Source organism: Mixophyes fleayi, chromosome 8 (assembly GCF_038048845.1).
Source record: "Mixophyes fleayi isolate aMixFle1 chromosome 8, aMixFle1.hap1, whole genome shotgun sequence".
Taxonomy (NCBI): domain Eukaryota; kingdom Metazoa; phylum Chordata; class Amphibia; order Anura; family Limnodynastidae; genus Mixophyes; species Mixophyes fleayi.
The window spans coordinates 72,578,226-72,604,386 of record NC_134409.1 but is presented as its reverse complement, the minus strand read 5'-3'; the positions used below and the strand labels follow the sequence as shown (position 1 = coordinate 72,604,386).

The 26,161-nt window shown below is 38.8% G+C and overlaps 1 protein-coding gene across 1 annotated transcript; it reads right to left on the bottom strand.

The window, feature by feature from the left end:
• Nucleotides 1-309: 309 nt before the first annotated feature.
• On the bottom strand, nt 310-24,634 carry SEC22B (SEC22 homolog B, vesicle trafficking protein). Its single transcript, XM_075182724.1, has 5 exons — nt 24,478-24,634; nt 18,375-18,484; nt 12,973-13,133; nt 4,948-5,094; nt 310-1,086 (listed from the first exon to the last, which is right to left on the bottom strand). The coding sequence occupies exons 1-5, from the start codon at nt 24,550-24,552 to the stop codon at nt 932-934; spliced, it is 648 nt and encodes a 215-aa protein (XP_075038825.1). The 5' UTR covers nt 24,553-24,634; the 3' UTR covers nt 310-931.
• Between the last annotated feature and the right edge of the window lie 1,527 nt (nt 24,635-26,161).

The following is a 26,161-nucleotide window of genomic DNA, read 5'->3' as shown; positions in this document are numbered from 1 at the left end:
TTCAGAGATTAATCACCACACCATGTATGAGTGGGTAAAAAAAGAAAAAAAAATACCCTACATTTACAGTTCCAGATATATGCGCTACATGGAGGGTTGTTTAGAATATATAAATAACTGAGGTATTTTTCTAAATTTTATCACAACATTCTGTATATAGTCAGCAGTGCATTTTGCCCTAAGCTCTAATGTTGCTAATGCATAATTTATTAATTCTTCAATCTCATTAGGTATTAGAGACACAATAAATAGTACTCCAAATATTTAGTGGAACTGACTGCCCAGAAACATGAACAATGGTCATAACAATTTAAGGTTTAAACAGGTTTATACAGACTGAAATGCAGACACTCTACATATTCTGATAGAAACAAATGCAGCCCATCTACTTTCTTATAAAGCAGCTAAGCTCTCAGCATTGTTTCAGCTCACAGGGACTGTCCATTCACATATTAGGCTTGTTCAGGGAAAGCAGATATTGATTCTTCTCTTGGCAATATAATTACTTCTGCTGACTGTTGCTGCTCATTACTCTAGCAGGAAAGTAGTAAGAAATGTGAAGCAAGCAGGAAAAATGTATTGTTGAAGAAAACAAACATGAGATGATACAAGTTGCTTGGGTATAGAAAGGAATCCAAAGAGTATGCAGGTATAACATTGTAAGTACACTGAGCACCATATTATCCAATTCCAGATGTTGCTTCTTCTCTTCTTTTTTAGAAATGGCAATCTGTGCTTTTAAGTCTGTTCATTTATACAGTGTAATCCAATACATTTTGGGTGATCCAGAAGAGTGATTAACCATTAGCCTCTTGATGGCTGACCTCTCTAGCAGTCATGAAACATAGATGATGGCAAACACTTAACCCATCCAAGATGTTGGCTAATAATCCAACTGTTAACCTCTACAGTTTTGTTAGATTATTATGCTTCACAACCACCAAAATCGAACATATACAATCAGCATAACTGAAAATACAGCAACTGCAGCCAGCTTAGCGTAAGTGGAGCGCATATTCAGATATTTTGCATCTTGTCTGTATTTTTTTGACAGGGTTGACAGGTTGCTGGCCTTTGTGTCCAGGGCTGAAAGATTAACAAAAACAACATAAAACAAAACATACATATTTATATTCACGAGCATTTTTTAATATGCAAAGAAACAGTTTAGATCTTGATAGAACATATAAAAAATTAGGTGTACTGTTCTTTAGCTTGGTGGATGTTCATTTTGGTGCTCTCTATCTTACTGCTTACGCTATAAGCATATGTGGCAGTTTTGATCTTTGTGCTATGTGGTACTGCTGGCAGTACCATCTAGCACAAAGCTCAAAAAATCCCACATCACCAGACAGGCTGTTAGCATCCAATCAATAGGCTTCACTCTGATTGGTCACAGCATGGTAAAGCCGCTCTGTACTCGTTAGTAGCGGTTACACCTCCACATGAATTAAATACCCATAAAAATTACATTGTTGAATTGGAGCAAAGCTGCTCAGTGTTTATTAGAAGCTGAATTTGTAGAGCCATGGCTCCGCAAGGGGCATAGGGCATAGTACTGTCCGTCATAGGTCTTTTCGTTATAAGACAGGCAGTTATAATGAATGGGTTATTCCCAAATTCAGTTAAATAGAGACAGGAAAACATTAACACTCCAAGAAGGTAGTGTTGAGTGCAGTAAGGTTTTTAATTTTGTAACAAGAGAGGATTTACAGGCATGTCAAGGGGTTCAAAAGGACCATGTCTCAATTTTGCATAGATCTGGAGAACACAGTCTCTTCCTGTGAATCTTTACATTCCTTTGGGTGTACTTCTTAAACATGTTAATAAGAGCATGGGGATAGCGGACATTCAAGTCCCAACCTCCTTACAGAATTCCTTTTTTGAAGGTAATCAGCACAAACAGAGTTTTCATAGTACATGGGTTATTGAAGAACTCATTAATAAACAAAGAAATCTGTTGGGAAAAAAAGTCAAAAAAACAAACAAACCATGACCTAAAAGTTTTGAATTGGCAAAAATATGCATCATGAGCAAAAACACACAACTATATATCACTTCTTAAACTCCGTAGGAATGGGTTATATTAACAATGTACCACAGGCAGACCTTGGGAGATGAGAAGTTAACGAATTTATATATATATATATAAATTTATTTTTTTAGCACACACCACTTTCATGTGTGTTTTGTAAATTAACTGAGGATCGTCCCCTTCTGCTTGAATTATTGTGCTTCCTGCAAAAAGCGACTGTCGACAACTCAGATGTCTCTTAGATCCGGCCGGGAGATTTTAAGTCTTGCATGGTTACAATAAGCATGTGTTGCCTCAGGAAGGAAGATTGCCTTTGGATTTAGGATTGTAATAAAATAGTAAATGAGGTAAATAAAGGAGTTTTATTGTAAATAAGATGTTTAGAAAACTGTGAGTTTTCTTTTTCTATTACATACTATTGTAGAACTACACGTTCCAGCGGGCCCTGGCTGCCAGGCAATACTGCTGCTGGTAGTTGTACAATTTTCAGCACGCTCTGGCAGCCATGTATATGCTGGCATTTGTTCTGCAGACACAAGCAGGCCCAAGCAGTCCTTGGATACAATAGACTGCTTGGTCATTTGGTATTTTAGCTGTGAGTTTTGGAAGATACCCACAACTGTACAAATAAACTTTAGCTCTTCCCAGAAGTGCAAATGACATGTAGGGCATTTTTCCCTTACCTTACGGTCAAGCACATCCAAACAAGAGCTCAACAGGGTTGAGATCTGGTGATTGTGCTGGCCAGTCCATCAAAGACAGTACTCCGGAACCCTGTTTCTTCACCAAATAGAGTTTTTGCATAGCTTAGACAATTGTAAAATAAAATGGTAACCTTTCTGGCTCATTATCCTTGCAGGGTGTGTAAATCTCCCACTTTATCAGCACTAAAGCAGCCCCATACCTTTCCATTTTCTCCACCACACTCGACAGAAGCCATCAAAGCACTCCTCCCAAATCCTTTAATTTGCTCTAAATCTCACATATGCTCTCTTGTTCGAGCCAAACACCTTAAAGTCAGACTCATCACATCCATAATATTCTTTTTCAGTCATCCACCATCCAATATAAGTGTTCATTTTAACCTTTTTTCCTTCTATTTTACCAGTTCAAATACGGATTTCTCTTTGCAACTGTGCCTATAAGGCCAGCATCCTGGTGTAATTTTTTTTTACTGTTGCAGATAACACTGGTATTTGGCGTGTACTATTTAAGGAAGTTGCCAACTCAGGACCTGTAAGGAGTCAGTTTCTGAAACTTCAGACTATGGTGTACTTACCTTTTTGCACCGTTGTGCATCTAGACATATCGCTTTTTCTATCCTGGTTAGACGAAGTTTGCCCTTTTCTCTTCAGGCAGTAGTGGACACCTTTGTATGAAATCTTCAGATTCTTGGCAATCTGACGCAGAGGTATATTTATTAAACTGTGGGTTTGAAAAATTGTAGATGTTGCCTATAGCAATCAGATTGTAGCTGACATTTTGCAGTACTAAATAAATGATAGCTAGAATCTCTTTGGTTGCTATAGGCAATATCTTCACTTTTTCAAAGCCGCAGTTTAGTAAATATACCCCCATGAAATAGCCTGAATTTCTCAAAACAATAGACCATTTTGAACCCAGAATTAGGACACTGGAGTAATGGCTGCTGAAAATGGGGCTTCATAGTCATATGTGAATAATGGACTATAAATCAATCTTGTTAATTTCAAGGAGTAAGTCATTTGCAACATTAGTAATGAGAAGTACATTTTAATGGTACCTACCCGTCTACAGTCGCAAGATCAGGTTAGGAGTACGGCTGCACTTCACATGCATCAGCCAAATTATATCACACCAGTTCAGTGATTTGGTTCAAGTAGCCTCAGCTACTTTTATTCACTTGCATCAAATCATAAACAAAATCCTTGCCTGTCTGGCTTCTAACAAATACACACCCACTCTAAAGTTAAGGACCTAGGGCTAGAGTTACTAAGCTGCGGGTTTGAAAAAGTGGGGATGTTGCCTATAGCAACCAATCAGATTCTAGCTTTCATTTATTTAGTACTTTCTGCAAAATGACAGCTAGAATCTGATTGGTTGCTATAGGCAACATCCCCACTTTTTCAAACCCGCACCTTAGTAAATCTAGCCCCTAGTGTCTCACACACATACAAAATAACTTAGTGGTCATAAATTGCAGTATCTCTCAGGAGCCATCTAACCTCACCCCCTGGTATTGAGAGACTGAATGAACTGTCTAGCAGCCTTTTGACAGCACCTTATCAGGTGCAACTCTCGATTAACCAACAACTTGCTAGCCCTCAGGAAGCCCTAGAATGGGCCTGATGAATGGAGCCCACTTTTCTCTCTCCATTCATAACCCCAGGGACCCTTATACTAGCTTTTTCTACAGCTGAAGACAACCTCTGAGAAGTAATTCCCAAACACAACAATCTTCCTATGGTGTTAAAACATACAATACAGAAGCCTGTGGAATATATATCTGCCTTTAATAACTTTTCATGTCATACAATATATATATTCCATCTTGTGGTTTTGGACGAAACCCTGGGCGGCTCTAGATCCCCATGACTGCGGCTGAACATGCCCGTTGGTTTCTTGTTATATTAAGACAAAGCAAGTTATTTTATCTGTAGTTGTGCCCCACTTGTTGTGCAGTGAAATTTTAAAAGTAGTTTCAAAAAGTTGCGTATGGGCTTTTAACCAAATTCCCTCATATTATGCCCTATACTGCATCCTCTCATCATACAGAGAGGATACAGTGCAAGAATAGTTTAGCAAACAATGTCACTTAACCAGCTTCATGTTCTCTTCGCATATAAACTCTTTTTTATTAGTGCTTATTCGACTTAAAAAGTTTAAACACGCTATAATATAAATTATTCATTTTCTGCTGGTTTTTTGCCTACCTGACAGAGCTTCTCCACGAAGCAGTACTTCTTCAATGTTGGCCACCATGATCCGCTGCACATCTTGTAGCTCCGTGTTGATAGAACCTAAGTTTCTTCTGGCTCGACTATCAATATAGGTCTTTTTTGTTTTTTGAATGTAATTATCTACAAAGTAAATCAATGTGGTTAAGGGAAGCAAAATACATTTAGTATGATAAATGGCATTTTTAGACATGACACGTGGTACAGCAAGTACTGTGAAGCACTACAGGGCTAAGTTGGAGTGTGCCCAGAGATGCTTAATGTTGAAAAGTTTGTACTGGTCATCTGTGTGGGTGGAACCAGAACATAATAAACAAGAGAGAGTTTTCAGTGTTAAAATTAATTCTAATGAGGTTCTGATTGAAGCAGACTTGTTTACACTGTTATTCTGTGACACTAATATGCTATGCAATTGTAGTCTTATATACCTACTCCATTAAGTGCACTTTTATTTCTAATGGTATACTGTTCTTTCACTGTTTGTTTGTTTAAACCTTGTATTGCTAGTGTTTGTTGGGGGAGTTTATTGACAGCCTGATTTAAGAACACTGATCACACGTGTTTGTTAACTATATATATTCATTGTAGAATGGCTGAAAGCCGGTGATGGCTGCATAGTTAGTGTGTATAGTTCTAAATGTATAGTTAAAAGTGTAAAAAAAATGTAACTAGCATAATTCGGAGTTATACCGGAGTTAAACAGGAGAAGAACATTCTGCCTATTATCACAGCTACACAAGGACAACAGTCAGTATTCACCTGAAAAACCATATTCTACTCCTGATGTTTCCATCTCTCCATGGCTACAAACTTCACGCAACATGAGGACTGTTTTGGACTCTTTTTATTTTCTACTAAGCTCATGAACATTTGTTTTATCTGTCAGTTTATTTCCCCTGCAAAATCCCCTCTGTTTAATCAGCCAGCTGTACTACTTGCTCAGCCTCATGCTGCAGCTATTTCAGTCCCCTATCTCATCATTGTACTTTCAATTCTACTTAAGGCTCTGTCTGCCATCACAAGTAGGAAGAAATGCTACAGACTACTTCTCTCCCTACAGTGCACGTTTACAGTTCTACCAAATGTCCCAACAACCACATCTTTTGAAGTACATGCTAATAGGATTTTTAACCCGTTCTCTACGCATGTTGCTGTCATCTATCACCCCCCTGGACCTCACCAACAATTTCTCGAACACTTCTCTGCATGGCTCCCTCACTTCTTATACTCGAAATCACCCATGATGATGGTGGGGATGTCCAACATCCCTATTTCTAATCCACGTTCCAATGCTTCTTCCAAACTACTCTCTCTAACATCCTCACTTGACCTCTCCCAGTGGATTGAATCCGCTACTCATCAGGATGGCCACTGTCTTGATCTTGTTTTCTCTAGACTATGCTCAGTTTCTGATTTCCTTAACACTCCTTTCCCCCTCTCGGATCATCACCTTATTAGTTACTCACTAACCCCCAGTTCTTTACCCAACCTAGTGTGAAACTCTTCCAAGCCTCCTCACAACCGCAGGAATATCAACTCTATTGATCTTCAACAGTTTTCCACTTTTCTTCAACACCTTCTCACCCCAATTTCTACATTCTCGTCCCCTGATCGGGCAGTACCCTATTTTCACCAAACCCTAGCAACTGCCCTTGATCAAGTGGCTCCAGCGACACTACATACTCCATGTAGACTTCGTTGCCAACCGTGGCACACTAAAGTAACACGAACTCTACAAAGACTCTCGTAAAGCAGAACGTCACTGGCGTAAATTTTGTACCTCTAATGATTTCATCACATATACGGATATCTACCACTCCTATAGAAATGCCCTGGACACTGCAAAACAAACATACTTCCAATCTCTCATCTATGCTCAGGCTTCTAACCATAAATGCCTTTTTAACACATTTAAATATCTTCTCAATCCTCCCAACCCCAAATCCTCCAACTACCATCAGTGCCCAGGATCTTGCTTCCTATTTCAAGGACAAAATTGATAAGATCAGACTTGAAATTATATCATCTCCCTTGACAAGCAATAGGCTCAATTCCTTTGTAGCACCCTCTAACACTTTCTCTTCATTTGATTCCACAAATGAAGAGCAAGTTTCTACTTTCTTCTCATCTTCCTACTCTACCTCCTGATCCCATTCCCTCACAAATTAGTAGGTCCCTGTCTCATGTGCTCTATTCAAGCATGCAGTGATTATGCCCATTTAAAAAAAAAAAAAAAGAATCTGACCCAAACTCTCTCGCAAATTACCCACCCATCTCTCAGCCTACATGCCCCTCAAAGCTTCTAGAGAGAATTGCCTACACTCGCCTCACACACTTTTTTTTTTACAGCAAACAACCTATTGGATCCTCTTCAGTCAGGCTTTTGCTCTCAACACTCCAGAGACTGGGCTGACCAAGGTTGTCAATGATTTGATCACAGCAAAAAGAAAAAAACATTACTCTCTTCAGATTCTCCTAGATCTCTCGGTTGCATTTGACACTGTTGACCACTATCTCCTCATACAAACGCTACAATCCCTAGGTCTTGCAGGCACTGTCCTATCCTGGTTCTCATCCTACCTATCTAATCGCTCTTTCAGTGTTGATTTCTCTCGATCCACCTCTGCTTCCCTTCCTTTATCAGTTGGAGTACCAGAAGGCTCAGTCCTAGGTCCTCTGCTATCTACACCACTTCTCTTGGAAAACTAATAAGCTCCTTTGGATTTCAGTATCATTTCTATGCGGATGATACACAAATCTATCTATCCTCTCCTGATCTTTCACCATCTGCGTTGTCTCGTGTTACTGACTGTCTTTCTGCCATTTCATCTTGGATGTCTTCTCGCCAACTCAATCTTTCAAAAACTGAATTAATAATATTCCCACCCAAAAACAGAAGCTTCCTGCCTGACATTTCTATTTCTGTTGATAACATGACCATAAATCCCACCCCGCAAGCTCGCTGCCTAGGTGTAATCCTTGACTCACAACTATCATTTATTCCCCACATCAACTCCATATCTAAATCATGTTACATACATCTAAAAGAACATTTCCAGAATACGCACATATCTCACACAAGACACCGCAAAAACCTTAATTCATGCACTCATCTCCCACATCGACTATTGCAATTCCCGCCTTACTGGTCTTCCCAAAGTCAGACTTGAAGCCCTACAATCTATTTTGAACCCAGCTGCTAGATTGATTTTCCTTGCAAACCGTTCTTCCTCTGCTGAGCCACTTTGTCAGTCTCTACATTGATTGCCTGTTTTTCAACGAATGCAATATAAAATTCTTCTTACAAGGCCGTCAACAAAATTGCACCGACATACAGTCAAGTCCATAAATATTGCAACATCGACACAATTCTCATTAGTTTGGGCTCTATACACCATCACAATGGATTTGAAATGAAACTAACAAAAAGTGCTTTAACTGCAGATTTTCAGCTTTAATTTGAGGGAATTTACATCCAAATCAGGTGAACAGTGTAGGAATTACAACGGTTTCTATATGTGTCTCCCACTTTTTAAGGGACCAAAACTAATGGGACAAACTAAACAATCCTACATCAAACTTTCACTTTTTAATACTTTGTTGCAAATCCTTTGCAGTCAATTACAGCCTGAAGTCTGGAACGCATAGACATCACCAGACGCTGGGTTTCATCCCTGGGGATGCTCTGCCAGGCCTCTACTGCAAAGGTCTTCAGTTCCTGCTTGTTCTTGGGGCATTTTCTCTTCAGTTTTGTCTTCATCAAGTGAAATGCATGCTCAATCCGAATCAGGTCAGGTGATTGACTTGGCCATTGCATAACATTCCACTTTTTAGCCTTAAAAAACTCTTTGGTTGCTTTTGCAGTATGCTTCGGGTCATTGTCCAACTGCACTGTGAAGCGCCGTCCAATGAGTTCTGAAGCATTTGACTGAATATGAGCAGATAATAGTGCCCAAAACACTTCAGAATTCATCCTGCTGCTTTTTGTCAGCAGTCACATCATCAATAAATACAAGGGAACCAGTTCCTTTGGCAGCCATACATGCCCACGCCATGACACTACCACCACCATGCGTCACTGATGAGGTGATATGTTTTGGATCATGAGCAGTTCCTTTCCTTCTCCATACTCTTCTCTTCCCATCACTCTGGTACAAGTTGATCTTTGTCTCATCTGTCCATAGGATGTTTTCCAGAACTGTAATGGCTTTTTTAGATGTAGTTTGGCAAACTCTAATTTGGTCTTCCTGTTTTTGTGGCTCACCAATGGTTTACATCTTGTGGTGAACCCTCTATATTCACTCTTGTGAAGTCTTCTCTTGATTGTTGACTTTGACACATATACACCTACCTCCTGGAGAGTGTTCTTGATTTAGCCAACTGTTGTGAAGGGGTTTTTCCTCACCAGGGAAAAAATTCTTCTGTCAACCACCACAGTTGTTTTCCGTGGTCTTCCGGGTCTTTTGGTGTTGCTGAGCTCTCTCCGGTGCGTTCTTTCTTTTTAAGAATGTTCCAAACAGTTGATTTGGCCACACCTAATGTTTTTGCCATCTCTCTGATGGGTTTGTTTTGATTTTTCAGCCCAATGATGGCTTGCTTCACTGATAGTGACAGCTGTTCGGATCTCATATTGAGAGTAGACAGCAACAGATTCCAAATGCAAATGTCACACCTAGAATCAACTCCAGACCTTTTACCTGCTTAATTGATGATGAAATAACGAGGGAATAGCCCACATGTGTCCATGAAATTGCTTTTGAATCGATTGTCCCATTACTTTTGGTCCCTTAAAAAGTGGTAGGCACATATAGAAACCGTTGTAATTCCTACACTGTTCACCTGATTTGGAAGTAAATACCCTCAAATTAAAGTTGAAAGTCTGCAGTTAAAGCACTTTTTGTTAGTTTCATTTCAAATCCATTGTGGTGGTGTTTAGAGCCCAAAATATGAGAATTGTGTCAATGTCCCAATATTTATGGACTTGACTGTACATTTCCTCACTTGTCTCAAAATATCTCCCTACTCGACACATCCGTTCTTCACAAGATCTACGTCTCTCCTCCACTCTCAGTTACAGGACTATTTTCGGGCTGCACCCACTTTGTGGAATTCCCTCCGTCGCACAGTAACTTTCCTCTAGTCTTCAAACCTTCAAGCGTTCTCTGAAAACCCACCTCTTCAGACAAGCTTATGATATTCCTCAACAACCATCTTAATCTCCCTAGGTTACCCTATTACCACCCTCTACACAGCTAGCGCAAGACAACAACCCTCTGACCAACACTGCTACACACACAGCCCTCTCAATACTTTTACCTTTGCATTCTAGCCGGTCCAGTGTGCAATATGATGTAGCACATGCCCTTGTGTTTCAAACTCCCATTGTCCCATAGATTGTAAGCAGGGTTCTCTTACCTCTCTGTCTGTATGTATTACCCAGTATTGTTTTATTAATGTTTGTTCCCAATTGTAAAGCGCTACGGAATTTGCTGGCGCTATATAAATAATGTTGATAATGATGATTCATGTTAGGCAACAAGACGATATTACTTTACATACATCAAGGGTCACTTCTAAACATCTGGAACACATATGCCAACACGTCCCAATTTATTTTATATAAACTACTTCCCTACTGGATTGGAGACTCGGCATATGCAATTGCCACCGATAATTAAATTTGCCTATAATCATTTCTATATTGGGGCTTGTTGGCAAACTGTGTATTTAGTTTAATATTTTCTGCGTTATTATTCTGTCATAGTTTATGGTCTTATTTGACGTTACTGTCTCAAAAAGAACCAAAAAAAAAACAAAAAACCCCAACACATGAAATATATATATATATATAATACACACACATGTAAAATGATGAAAGTGGGACTGGCAGCTGCCAATGCATAGGATATAACAGTTCAAGTCAGCATATTTCACCCTGAATATTCCAATATATCTGTGTTACAATACCTACTGAATACAAGCAACAAATAAAATTAAATAGCACAACTTAATACAACCTATTTTTTTACTGAAAAGTTGTATATTAAGTAATCCCCATATGTAAACGTGATTTGTCTCAAAAGACTGTCATGTCTTATGTAAAGAAACACTATGACAATGCGTAATGTGACAAGTGAGTGTGACCTAGCTTACCGATTTGTTTACATAAGTTATCATTATGACAATTCTTTTTAATCTATCAAGGCCTAAATGGGAGGGGGCAGCTAGAAGTTACTTTGTTAATGATCGCTTATGGTTCCATCTACGCCATTTGGAGGAAATATTGTGACGTTCTGCAAAAAATCTGCGTCTCTCATCCACCCTCATTACATCCTCCCATTCCCGGTTACAGGACTTTTTTCGGGCTGCACCCACTCTATGGAACTCTCTCCCTCGCACAATAAGACTCTCCTCTGTTCTACAAACTTTCAAGCGTTCTCTGAAAACCTACCTATTCAGACAAGCGTATAATATTCCTCAACCACCATCTTAACCTCACTACCTTTAGCCTGTTACACAATTTCACACAAGACAACTACCCCCGGACCAACATTATTGTGTGACAGGATCATTTAGCTTATGAGTCATCCTACCTTTGCAGTCTGGCTGGGCCAAGATGCAAAATGTATACTTAACCTCATGTGTCAATCTCCCATTGTCCCATAGATTGTAAGCTTGCGAGCAGGGCCTTCTCACCTCTTTGTCTGTTTTACCCAGTTTGTTTATTAGTTTATTACATTTGTCCCCAATTGTAAAGCGCTACGGAATATGTTGGCGCTATATAAATAACTGATGATGATGATGATGATGATGACATGAGTAGACTTCTCATGCACCTTCAACTGTAGGTGATGCAGTATTGCTCTGATATGTCAATTTCCATCAAATCAAAAATTGCATATAATTATAATGGCATTTGGAGAGCTTCATAAATTTAAAAAAAGCTTCAAATGAAATATTATATACTCAAAAGAACTGGAACTGTACACCAAGTTATTTCTGTTATGTTGTGTATTTCTGTTATGTCTGTACTGTGTAAAAACAAGAATAAAAATAATTGATTTAAATAAAGCTTCAAAAAGGGAACATGAAGCATTTGGGTTTATTCTGTGTGGAAATTCACAAGTTCAAACTGAACACAAACAAATGTCAATTACTTATTGTTTGTACATCTACTCTGGTATGTTTAAACTAATACACAAAGATGTTAAAGACACTCTCCATATAGAATGGGAAGGGATAGTTGTAGCAGTAACAATAATAGAGGTAACCATGCTGCACTAACCGTGCAAACTCTTCTTTTATAGCTTCTATATTTCGCAACAGTTTGTTTGCAGAGTGTATATATATTTGCTTGTCTATATAATTTGCATAAACTCATGCAGGAGTCATCGTGATTTGCACATAGAAACGAAAACCTTTGTACCGCAAAGAATGATTGTAGAACTTATCACAACACAGACAATTGTGTTGCAGCAAACTCTAACAAACTACTCCACATTACGTCTTTCTTTATTGATTTTCATCTGTTTTATTGTGTTTTTTCAAGTTAAGCCAATTACTGACCTGAGCACTCTATATCTTTGGGAGTAGACACATTTTAGCATTTTTTGCTGGTTAAATGATAATAGTGTTTTTATTTGTTATGGTTTCAGTGTGCACCTTATGTTTTTTTTTTTTTGTGTCAGGGCTTTCTTTTGGTAGCATTTTTAAATAAATAGCATTTTCTCAGCTATAAAAGCAATCAGACAAAATGGGGAAACAAAATAAAGCCCCCGTGTAGGTCACAATAGTATTTGGGAGGCATAATATATTTTTCAACAGTTGTTGACTCTGGACTCTTGCGCGGTCAATGAGAGCAGCCGCCATATGTATGTGCCGTGAAAACACAGAGCGTAGGTTTAAAGCCCATATCCCCAGACATATAAAGGCGTTTGGTGGGGGATTAGTTGCTTAACGTGAATGATTTTACATCATTTTATTGTTTTATCGACAACTTACCAAACTCTATAAAGGAGTAAGGTCTAGATACGGTAGGTACTTTCTTCCCATGTTGCTCATCAAATTCATTATACAGATCTTCGAGATAGGCAAATGCCAGCTTCTTTGGATATGACATTTCACATAGAACCAGGTAGCAAACACCCTTTTCAATTAGGTAACTGAGGGTAAAAAATAATAAAAATTAAAACAAAAAAAAAATTCTTAACAAAAGACAAAACTTGAATTATAAATCAAACAACATATATAGTGCTGACATAAGTGACACTAAGAACATGTATTAACATTGACAGTTTTGGAAGCAAAATGCTTATGTTTATTTATTACACTTTCAATTATGTGTATACTTACCAAGTTCATAGACTTTCTGAAAGTACAATATCGAGCATTGAAAATGCATATAAATAGATATACACTTAGGACTTTACAGATATTAACCTAACTTTCTTCAATCAACATATAATATTGGCACTACAATGCAGAAAGCACACCTAACCCATGTCTCCCTGGTATCAGGAACAGGTTAAAACCTTAACCGTGATGCCTCTGGCATGGTGGGGGCATGGGTGACTTCCTTAACTGTCATCCCTGGAGTCACCACAATTAACAATTGACATTGTATTAGTACAGATATAGTACATTTCTTTTGCGAAGGAGATTTCAGTGGATATAAATTAACTGAGGGCTCTACATCAACTCCCTTCTCTAATAACTGAGCTTTAACTTGGAAGACAGTCATAGCTAATGTTAGTTATTTTAATTTGTTGAAAGAATGTTGTTAAAACAGTTACCTTAGTGTTAACAAAAAAGTTCAGTGTTAAATATTGTTTTTTCAACCATAACACATGAAAATGAACAACAATGTACGCAAATCTACTTTCCAATGGAGGGGCTGTGTATTAAATATAAATTATAATGGATATCTTCTTTAACAGGTGTACTGTATACGAACGGTCTGGTGGCCAGCATGGTGTTGAAAAATAATTATAGCTCACCAGTAACACATTGCTTAAGGTGGGTTTGTGTCCCTAACAATCCAGGGGGCTGGTTAGGATATTTATAACCCATCATCACAGGGACCGGGCTTTCTGGAATCATCATGACAAAGAGTATATTTTCTACTGTTTGGGTAGTATTTTGTTGCTAGTACCAAACTTCCTAAATAAGGGGTTTTAATAGTACTGCCAGTGAATTACAACAAGCTGGCCTTGGCATTTAGGCCAGGTACTCACTGGCATTTAAACAGGTTTAAATACCAGTGACACCACATAACAAAAGTAAGCAATTTGGCATGCAGTGGTTAACAAACCCTTGGACTTGCCTTCAGGGAGGTCAATGGATAGAGCTCCATTGGTGTCAATGCCTACAACTTATGTTGAATGCACAAAACAGAGCAAACAGCATCTAAAATATTGTGTCACAATGTCCTGAGCGCAGGTATGAACATGAATAGGTATGGTGATTTTGGAAAAAAATTGGTTCCAATGTCACAACAATTTACAAGTGTTGTAATAGCATTAAAAAATAGTAAACACTTTTTTCTTACACTAGTTGGTATGAGACACTAGCAAGTGCGACAATTATTATTTTGCAGCAACAAAGTTTTCAAGCCCACTGCACTACAGTTTAGTTTAAGGATGATTGTTTTATGGAAAAGAAAACAAAGTGCAAACAATAGCAGTAGAACACCATTCAGAGGGAAATTGTTACTCAATATGCTCACATAGAAGTATCCATAGATTTAGCAAATAAACAAAAAACAGTCTGCACAAAATATACACAAATTAATACTATGTATAGGAAAGCCGACACATGGCACTATATCCAAAGGAGGCATACTATAGCATGCTTATGTTTCACAATGTAGTACTACATGCCCACATAGGTACCAAAGGATGCAAGGCATTTATTTCTAAGAATCAGCAGTCAAAGAGCAGCATGTAACAGGTAGCTTGAGAGCAGGGATGTAGTCGAAAATGGTGATAATGAAAATGTTGCCATTTAAAATGGCAACACCATACTGTCGGCATTTTGAATGGCAACATATTCATTATGTCACTACAGTTACAATTTCAATATTGTGACTGTTGACATTACAATCTGTCGACAATCACAATGTTGCCAGAAAGCCTTAAATTGAAAACGGCAATGCCGGCACTACAGCCAGCAGTACATAACCAAAAGAATAAATAAACATATGCCCATAGCCTCTTCACCCCAATGGTAGTACGCTTGTATATTTAACAAATAAAGAAATAAACAAGGAGCAACGCCGACAATACCTGAAAAATAAAACGTCATAAACAAAAACATACAGCATACCTCTACCCCCCTGATTACTATGTGAATGATCTCTCATGGTTCCCACTATGCATCAAAGTACGCCATTTGGAGGCAATACTGTAACATCACCACATAATATGCACCTTACATCTCCTCCCTCCTCTCTATTCATGCTTCATCCCGCCCTCTCCGATCGGCCAATGACCGTCGCCTCTCTTCCCCCCGATCACCTCCTCCCACGCGCGTATACAAGACTTCTCCCGCGCTGCCCCCCTCCACTGGAACCAGCTCCCCCGCTCCATCAGAACTTCCCCTAATCTGTCCAGTTTCAAACAGTGTTTAAAAACCCACCTTTTTCTTAAAGCTTTCCAGTCTCCCACTTAACTTCCTACCTTTTCTTCTGACTCTTCCCCCTCATTCCCCTTCCCCTATCCTCCTTCTCTCCCCCCTGTGTGTCTCTGTCAGTCTTCCCCTCCCCTTAGATTGCACGCTCCTTCGAGCAGGGTCTTCTCTCCTCCTGTCTTCACCACTTTTAACTCTGCTCGCCAGCGACCTAGCCTTACTCCTTGAGGACCCTCTTCCCCCATCCCCTCTCGCTTCCTCCTCTTCCCCTGGGGGTCTCCCTCTCATCCGTGCCCTCCCTTCTTGGTGCCGTTGTTGGCTGACCTTCCCCCGCCCCTCTAGCTGTGCCTTGAGCTCACTGAGTTACTGTGATTATTGTTTACTGTTCTGTGCCGTCTCTCCTCGTATTGTTATTTCGTTTGTCCCTGTACGGCGCCGCGGACACCAAGTGGCGCCTTATAAATAAAAATTAATAATAATAATAATATGCTGCCAAGAATAGTTTTAATGGCATTTGGAGTGCTTTACAATATATTAAAAAGCTTCAAAATGGAACAAGCGTTGGAGTTTATTCTGTGTGGAACTTCACAAGTTCAGCCATGGACACCACAAACTGTCAATTATTTATTGTTTGCTCATTTACTCTGATATGTTTCAACTAACAGGATAAAGTGTATAGTGGCTACGCTAGTAATAAGTATTAAGTGAAAATAGTTGCATTCCCATTCACAATAAACCATAAATTATTCTTTAAAATTTATATAAACGGATAAATTTAAAAACCTTGATAAAAAAACACAATTGCATAAACCACATAAATAAAGTGTTGATTGTTGAAATAGCATGCAGTAAATATGACCTGATCTGATGGTATATTCAGAAATAAAACAGTCTCTGTTTAGTTTCACCTCAGTTTGCTAAAAAGGGCACTGTCCAATCAGCGCACTTATGAAAGTGCTGTTCACATAGAAACGAGTCAAGGCTGGCCAATATTGGAATTGGAACTTTTATTGTATGTGTAAGACCTCTGAATTCATATTATCAGTGCTTCACTTGCTACTTCAATATCATATACATTGTGGAGAATCCTCTTTATGAAGGCAATCCACACCACTCAGTCATGTGATTGGGACTGTAAACTGCTAACTCTCAGGGCAACATTAAAGTGTCCATACGTCACCAAGTGGAACTGAGCACAAGGTGTTGTGTCAACTTAGCGTGGGGAATGATGCGAGTAGCCGTTTATACGGTAATTTAACCACACTGTGCAGAATCATATCATTTATATTGCTACTATCCGGCTCCTGGAGTTATATTAATTGGACAGTGCCCTTTTTAGCAAACTTGCCTTTGTGATTTATATAAACTCATGCAGGAGTCCATGTGATTTGCACATAGGAAGCATTTGTACTGCAAAAAACGATTATTGTGCTGCCAGCCCAGGCTGGTACTAGCACAATTGAGGGGCCATAAAGTGTGGCGTTCCCACCGACCTTACTAGTACCAGCAACAGGTTTTGCTAGCCGAGACTGGTGGCACTATAGCAGGGGAACCCGCTGTGTGGAGTCCCCCTGCCATAATAACAAACCAGCCCCAGGCTGGTCAGCACGTGGCTTGATTCCATAGGGAGATGGGGTCTGCAAAAAAAAAAAAAAAACTACAAGCACCAACATACCCATGCCTGCCAGGGCATGCAGGCACTTTGGGAACCACAAGTATCAGTATACCCTTGCAGTAAGGGCCTGCTGGGACCTGTAGTGCACCAAAACAACATGTAAATAACACCCCTCCCACGTCTATTTTAAAAATAACTTTATGTGAAATAAATATTTATGATGGGTTTTAAATATAATGTTTTCTGTCAACATTGTGACTGCAGACATTGTGATTGTCAACAGTATGATGTCACTATTCTGAACGGTAACATTTTCATTGTCGCCATATCATGCCAACCCTGAGAGGCTATAGAATGCCTGCTGCATATAGGAAAATAAAGGAAACAATGTAAACAAAGTACCAAAACATCTATAAAACGTAGAAAAAAAACCCCACGTTTTCTATACTGACAATGTAAAGAATCAAAGGCATATACCAGGTACAACTAGATCCATGGTATATAGATATTTGTAAAAGAAAGGTGAATTGCTGTTAGAACAAAATTTTCAATGAATAATGTGTGCGTCAAAACTAGGAGGTTCTGAAAAAAAAAAAAAAAAAAAGATTAAAAAAATAGGTTTTTAAAAAGATCCACAATTAGCAATGCACAACAGACAATAATAGGTCTTAGTTAGCTGTTATATGAATAACACAACAGAGTGCTTCATCAACCCCTCTGGGAGATGTGATTTTTTTCCTTATACTGGCTCGTGTGATGTAGAGGAAAGGAATACATATATATAAGTGTCTTGTAAAAATGTCTGCACTCAAGCATGCACCACTATTGACGTCTATGCAAGCATATTCATCTAGTGGTCAAGATTTGATTTATTGGTTCAGTTTGATCCCTAGAATATGCATTCATTTGAATGCCACAAACAAAATTAAAAATACTGCATCTGAATTCAACAGAGGGTACTAGTTGACTGAAATGACATCAAAAGATGAATGAATAATTTACCAATTCCTTAAAATACTCTGATAATTATGCTAAAAAAAACACAGATATATCATGAAAATTAGTTAGTAAAACGAACAGACAAGTTGGTCAAATAGTTATCAAACTGCTATCTACATTATAAGTTTCAAGAAACTGGTGGTCTTTTGGTTAATGTACTCACTGGAACGCCATGACTCCTGCCTCCAGTGTGCATCGAGTAGGTGACTGTTCGTTAAGCTTGCGGAAGAGCTGCTTGGCTTGGTTCTGATACTGCTGCAAATCCCGTCCAGACTGTCAAAAAACAGACAAACATTATGCACAGGCACCTCTGGGAAACTGGATGGCTAACAGCAGTTCTTCTTGGTGAATTAATCAAAAAATTTACTGCTAGCACTAAACTCTCCAAGCCAATAAAAGTACATTCAAAATGTGAACAAAGTGGTCATGTAATGCATCTAATGCTTTTTAAGTGAATGTGCCTGTTGTTTAATGAAATTCAATGTGGAGCAAACTTTGCACCATCTCGAGGAAAAATCCGAACGAATGGTGATGTTCCTAACTAAATAGAGGCTGGAATGATTTAAATTGGATCGCAACCAAATGTGAAAACGAGAATTTGTTTTGCAAGAAGAGATATTTAAAATGAGATTAAGTAGGAGGTACCAGTAGTCGCATAAACGACCATTGGGATCTATCCCATGTTCTGGTTAGGGCTGTGGAGTCTAAATCAATTCTGGATGGAGTCGCTAGAAATATACCAACTCTGACTCCAATATTAAACAAATCATACATAATATACTAAATATAAATATATATATATATATATATATATATATATATATATATATATATATATATATACACACACACACACACACACACACACACACAAGACACAACACATGTTAAATATACTTCTGTTTTAATAATTTTGGACTTTCATCCAGAAGTATTCAAGGCTGGGAACGAGAAAGATAACCGTAAAAACAAGGGGCTAATGCCCACTACTTTCAGCCAAGCAGAGGATCAAACACTTCTCAGGCATCAGTTACAAGATAGTATGCCATCCAGTGACAGTTACTGCAATCACAACAGCAGACACATTAAGAAAATAAATCATAGGACTTGTTGCAAAGGATGGTGTTCCTTTATCATTAGTTTCATGACCAACTTTTATAGTTCTGAATGGAGAAATGGCCTACAAACTTGGTGCTTCTCTATTAGAAAAATGGCGATTGAACAAGTCATTAACCTATAGGAAGAAACCCCTCAAGGGATGCTTTGTCTTTCTTAAAATGGCTTCCTGCACACACTGCAGAGTGAAGTATTTTGCCATCAATGTTCGATTTGTTTGTGACAAGAATTAAATAATTACCAAGACACTGGCAGTAAGACACAAAATCTCATCACACCAGTGACTTTCTCCAGGTGTTGGTGGAAAAGGTTGTAACTGGCAATGCTCCAAACATAAGTACAATTAAACTAACAAATGCACATAATGAATGTAAACGACAGCTAGAAGAACACGTCAGGTTCAAAGATATTGGAATGTTCGAAATTGAAGAGCTCCTGCAAATGAGGAACAAACTAAAGTCGCTACTGGTCAATGACAACAAAAGGATACTTTAGATTACCTTGTTGAAGCTGCCTCAAAACTCTTCTGAATTCATCGCATGCACTGTGTTGTGCACACACAGCCTGGCAAAAAACAGTCTGCAAGAAGGACATGCTGCTGATCTGATTTGCCAGGCAAAATTAGTTACTACTGCCAGATCACCTAAAGTTGATTCCATTTTAAAGAGATGTGCTGGAAAAGGGACAATTGTATATCAAGCCACACTCTGGAGCAGTACCTACTTAATGAGTCAGTGCTTGCTCGAACTGAAACCCTTTCTTGTGGACCTGGTCAACCCTCAAGTGACAGAATTAGAAGAATTGCTTCATTACCCATTTACAGTGCATAAAAGAAAATTACAAGCTGGCGACTTAATGCCAGGCATTTTCTTGAAGGAGTGGAGGAACCTGATTTTTCACTTGTCACAAAGAGAATGTTTAATTGCAGTGTCATCTGTTGCTTCAATGAAATAAAGAGATGCACTATTATTAGTTGCGGCTCTTTATGTAGACCCGATGCAGCCGATTCTGCTCGTTGACCAACAGCTGACTAACGTGAAAGATGCTCTGTCTGAGGTAGCAGTTAGGATGAACGGGTTACAGGAATGTCAGGAGGAGGAAGAAGCTAGTGCTGCTTCCACATCTTCAGTCTCATCAACTGAGGATGAATTTCATTTTGAAAAATATTTGGATCACCAGTGTTGCCGCATAGCAAAGTATTCCTCCAAATCCATAGAGAATAAAAGTGAGTAAATTTCAGTTAAATTTCTCACTTGCACCAAAATAAGTGATCATTCAAAACTAACAGTGCAATAGGCCATTCCCTTATATTCTGAAATTGTCAAAGATGTTTCGTTTTACCCTAGATTTCTGTTTAAAAAAATCATTTATATTAAATGATTGTTACATATTTACTTTTATAGGAATTTAAGAAAGATTTCTTTTTCAAAAATTTTAATCAAATAAATATATATTTTATTCTATCAATCTAAGCAGCCTGACGATGTACATGGTGTTGACTAAATGCCTTGGGCTAAAGTTATTACTAATTAATACACATTTACCATTTATGAAGGAGTTGAGCCAAGACAAAAGAAAAATTGAGGAGTCGGAGTCAAAGGTTTGGTGTACCGACTCCACAGCCTAGAACAGCTAGTTCTGTACTTTGCCTACATGAATAGATATTAACTCCAAACATCAGCATGCAAAACATTGTTAGTATGGCACATGTGATATGCCTCAACATTTAGAATCATGAAACCAGGACAGCATAAGCCCTGCCCCCATTCTAACAAACCACCCACAAATGGGCAAATTTAGGAAAAATCATGCCCTCTTTTGGTTAAGCCCCGCTACCTTTGCACTGCGCTAATCGGGATGTACCACCAAAATCGGAACAGTTGGGAGGTATGATGTTGTGTCTTTGAATAGTTTTTGCTAAGGCAAAATGGATTGCATCTTGCCAAAATATACAATTGCATGACATTTATATACATGAGCTGCAGTGACTCTTGTTTAAATTCATCTTCCGACTAATACGATGAATTGCAAACTGTAAATCAATATCGCTCACAACCAGTTAAGCAGTAGTGTAAACTACTAGTTGGGAATTACTGGCTTACAATAATGTTTGTGGACCTCTGTACAATAGTTAATTTGTTTACCAGACAAGGCTGTTTTTTAGGCCAATAAATCTGCATCCACATTTTATATGTGTTGTACTTTAATAAAGCTGTTTCTCACAACAGTAACAGAAATGTCCTGCAATACACTGATAGACCTCAAACAAAATGAAAGAGTCTGTAGGTATGATTCTGTCTCAGCAATGCCAATTGCATGCTCTTTATAGTCAGTGATTCAAGTTGACTAGGGCTGTTCGGCAGAGGAACTGCTTATTTAGTACACTGCCACAAGACTAATAATAAACTGTCTGGGGCTTTTTAGCTATAGTGAGTATTGTTAAAAATTTAAAAAAAAAAAAAAAAAGAAATACAGAAAGCTTTAATTCATCTGTCCTGATAACCATTCATGTGTCTAGGTCAGTGTTTTTCAAACTCAGCTCTTGGGTGCCCCCAACAGTCCAGGTTTTCCAAGTGAAATAATTATACCACCTGTGGATCTGTTACAACGTGTCAGTCAGTGATAAATACACCTGTGCTGCAGCAAAGAGATTAAGAAAACCAGCACTTTTAGGGGGCCCCAAGGGCTGATTTTTGGGAAACCCTGATCTAGGTGGACTGAGGATTCATTTACGGTAAAAATAGTATGTAATTGTAGATTTACAGTACTCACAAAAATATGAAATATGTATATATTTGTGACAAAAGGATATGCATATTAGATTGTGTGTTTATTCACTAGTCTGTCTTTTTCTTATTTGTACTGCATTTGTAAGGAGCCTGACAAGCTCTTTCTGGAGTATATTGGTTGGGCTGACTGTAACAATGCAGTTGCAAAAGCAGAATTTAAAAAAACAGGACCAAATTGGAAAATGTAAGTGTACTATCAAACATTCTAGGCCTATTTAACAAGCTCCTAATCAACTACCACCACAATTTTAAGTATCCCTTCTATTCATATTAATATCAGAGATAGACTAGATGGACAAGAGTATTCGGACGCTTCATCATTACACCAACATGGACTGCAATGACATTGTATTCAAATACATACACTTTAATATGGAGTTGGTCCCTCTTTTGCAACAATAACAGCTTCCCCTCTTCTTGGAAGGCTTTCCACAAAATGTTGTGTTTCTGTGGGAGTTTGTACCTATTCAGTCTGTAGAGCATTTATGACGTCAGGCACGGATGTTGGACGAGAAAGGCTGGCTCGCAATCTCTGTTCCAGTTCATCCCAAAGGTGTTCATTGGCATTGAGGTCAGGGCTCTGTGTGGGCCAGTCAAGTTCTTCCACACCAAGCCATGTCTTTCTGCCCCAGTTCACAAAGGATTACAGTCATGTTGGAATAGAAAAGGGCCTTCCCCAAACTGTTGTCACAAAGTTGGAAGCATAGCATTGTCCAAAATCACTTGTCATGCTGAAGCATGAAGATTGCCCTTCACTGGAGATAAAGGGAACTAGCCCAAACCCTGAAAAACAGCCCCATACCATTATCCCTCCTCCACCAAATTTCACAGTTGGCATAATGCAGTCAGGCGAATAATGTTCTCCCGGCATCCGCCAAACCCAGACTCGCCCATCTGACTGCCAAATAGAGAAGCGTGATTGGTCACTCCAGAGAATACGTTTCCACAGTCCAGTGTCAGTGTGCTTTACACCACTCCATCGGTCTTGGTTATGTGAGGCTTGCATGCAGCTGCTCGGCCATGGAGACCAAATCCATTAAGCTCTAACTGCATAGTTTTTTGTGCTTACATTAATGACAGTAGAAGTTCAGAACTCTTCAGCTATAAGCACCATGTGCCTTAGCAGTCGTTGACCCCGCTCTGTGATTTTACGTTTTCAACTTCGTGTCATTGCTGCTGTTGTTCCTAAACGCTTCCACTTTCTAATAATATTACTTACAGGTGACTGTGGAATATCCAGCAGGGATAAAGTTTCACGACCTGTCCAATTGCAAAGGTGGCATCCTATCACAGTACCACACTTGAAGTCACTGAGCTCTTCAGAATGATCCATTTTGTATCACAAATGTTTGCAAATAGAGACTGCATAACTAGGTGCTTGATTTTAAACACTTCTGGCAACAGGTCTGACTAAAACACTTCAATTCAATAATTAACAGGTGTGGCCAAATACACTATATGGACAAAAGTATCTGCTGCGTTCCCACTGTTTTCAAACGCAAAGGCATTTCCCATAGGTTTCTACAGGGACAGATATTTTGTGTGATTTTTGCAACTTGTGCCTGATGGCTAACGCCATCTGAAGATGGCGGTAGTCATTGAAGCCTAAGGGGAGAGCATTGTGGTAGAGAGATCTTCAGATCCCTCATGGCATCTTACCTGCTCTCCCCTCTAGTTACTATCGCAATGGTGGCCACTTTGACATAGTGACCACAGAGGAGATAGGAGACAGGCACACTTGTGTGTTCGCAGGGACAGTAGTTTACTGTTCAGAAACAATTTTTATAAATGGTTACAATCTTTCATTCCTTATCATTAGTAATTATAAAAACATGTTAGCAGAAACAATCATTTAGGTATGCACAAGTTCCATTCTAAGACATCAATATGCATATCAGTTTTCCTTTCAGATGCCTATTGTAAACAATGTTGAAATATACAAATAGTTAAAATACAAGAAAATAATAACGGCATAATTATAGACAATTTAAACGTCCACTTCAAAAGCCCTCAAAGAAAACTCCTGGCCTTAACTTACTAAAGGTGTCAAAACGCTTTTGCACAATCAATATAATGTATATTATATATTGGGAAGCAAATGACTAACAGAAGATGCTGCAAACATATATCTATGTTCAATCCAAAGGACACATCACCTTTAAAAAATACAATTATCTAAACGAATTTGTCGTTACAAAGGTCCATATAGATATATTTAAAAAGCAGAACTTTCTCTAGAAATCAGCTACAACTGACAGCTAGATGTCAGGAGCACCGAGATTATACTGGACACTATTACATAACTACTTCAAGTATCCATATGACATGGCTTCGAATTTCCTCTTTGTGCTCATCACCTACTTGCTCATCCTCCTGCATCGACGCCGCTAAAGGTAGCCCGTCTGCCACTCGGGCGATCATCGTTAGCAGCACCATATTGACGTGAAAGGTGTCTTACAACTGTCAGCGATGAGGTGGCCGGAAGTGTTTGTGGCTATCCTTCGCTGCACTGCTCATGGTGTCCCATTAACATCGAACCGCTTGTTCCGGAACAACCGTTCCTAGAGCCAATGGTTCCGTAATTAGGAAGAACAAGCTCGTCTTTCACTAAGTCAAACTTATGTTTATAGCGAATTTCATGACAGAGAAACAAAATGTATATATATATATATATATATATATATATATATATATATATATATATATATATATATATATATATATATATATATATACATATATGTGTGTAAATATCACACACATTATTTGATTATATGTGGTACTCGATATATTTTATCTAGTAAAATATTGTTTAATACAAGCTGGATAGCTGTACTTAATTATCTGCTATGCTAGTTTCTAAGGGGCCTATTTTTTTATTCGGACTTTTGCCCCATTAATTAGCATGCAGGAACAGCGCATCCGATAGGAGACTGTCTCTGCAATTACTTTTTTCTAATGTTAACTCTGGGCTCTGACCTATAGACATGTTCAATTAGTAGATTAACAAATCGGTTGCACATTTTTTTTATACGGTACCGGGGCATTGCGGATTTCCCTTTGCAACTATATGGGGATGCAACGGAAATCTGCAAAGTTGCAGTAATGTAGAATGTATTGGGTCTGTTTTCCGGAGGCACTTTGTTTGTGCTTAATTGAATATGCCCCCTTGAGTATTTACTGCGCATGAGCGTCTTAGGGTCATGTGCATATGTAATTCTTGTAAATTAACACAAGGGGGCACATTTATCAATACTCACATAAAGTGAAAAGTAGTTTTCAATCCTTATCGCAATGATAAGGATTGAACTACTTCTCACATTTATGTACAACCCTGCACAGAAACAGCAGTTCCGAAAAACTGCTGTTTCAGTGATAAAAAAAATCATACTTACCCCCCTCTTCGGAAGCGCTGTCTTCGGGTCTTCTCTTCACTCTTCAATTGCGCATGTCCAGTTCCAAGAACTGGACATGCGCACACAGATCCCCTCTCTGTTGTTGCAGAGAGAGCGCGCTGAGTGACAGGGAGGGATCATGTGATCCCTCCACACATGCGCTGTCCAGCTCTGCTCTTCGGAGCAGAGCTGACAGCATTAGATTTCTTCAATTCGGATGATGTACATTAACATGACAAGTTCCTGAAAAAAATGTTTTTTCGGGACTTGTTAGATTGCGGCCAGGAGCAGTCACCATTCTGTTAAATGGTGACTGCTCCCAAAAACGAAGAGGAATGCAAAGCAGCAGATATTCATGATATCTGCTGCGATGCCCCCTTAATAAATTTGCGGAGGACACTGTGGAACCTTAATGACCCGTTAAAAGCACTATCGTGCTTTATTAAATATGCCCCAAGGGGAGAGCAGCAAAGCTGCAGACAGGTATCCGAAGATCCCTCAACTGCACTGCTCTCCCCATAGGATTGCAAGGCATATGGCATCAGCCTTCGAGGACAAGTTTTGAAAAGCTTTCCAGTGCTTTATAAAATTGCCCAGACCTTGGGATTTTCTTAAAATAATAGCATGCATGCCAACTTTCAAAACTTCTC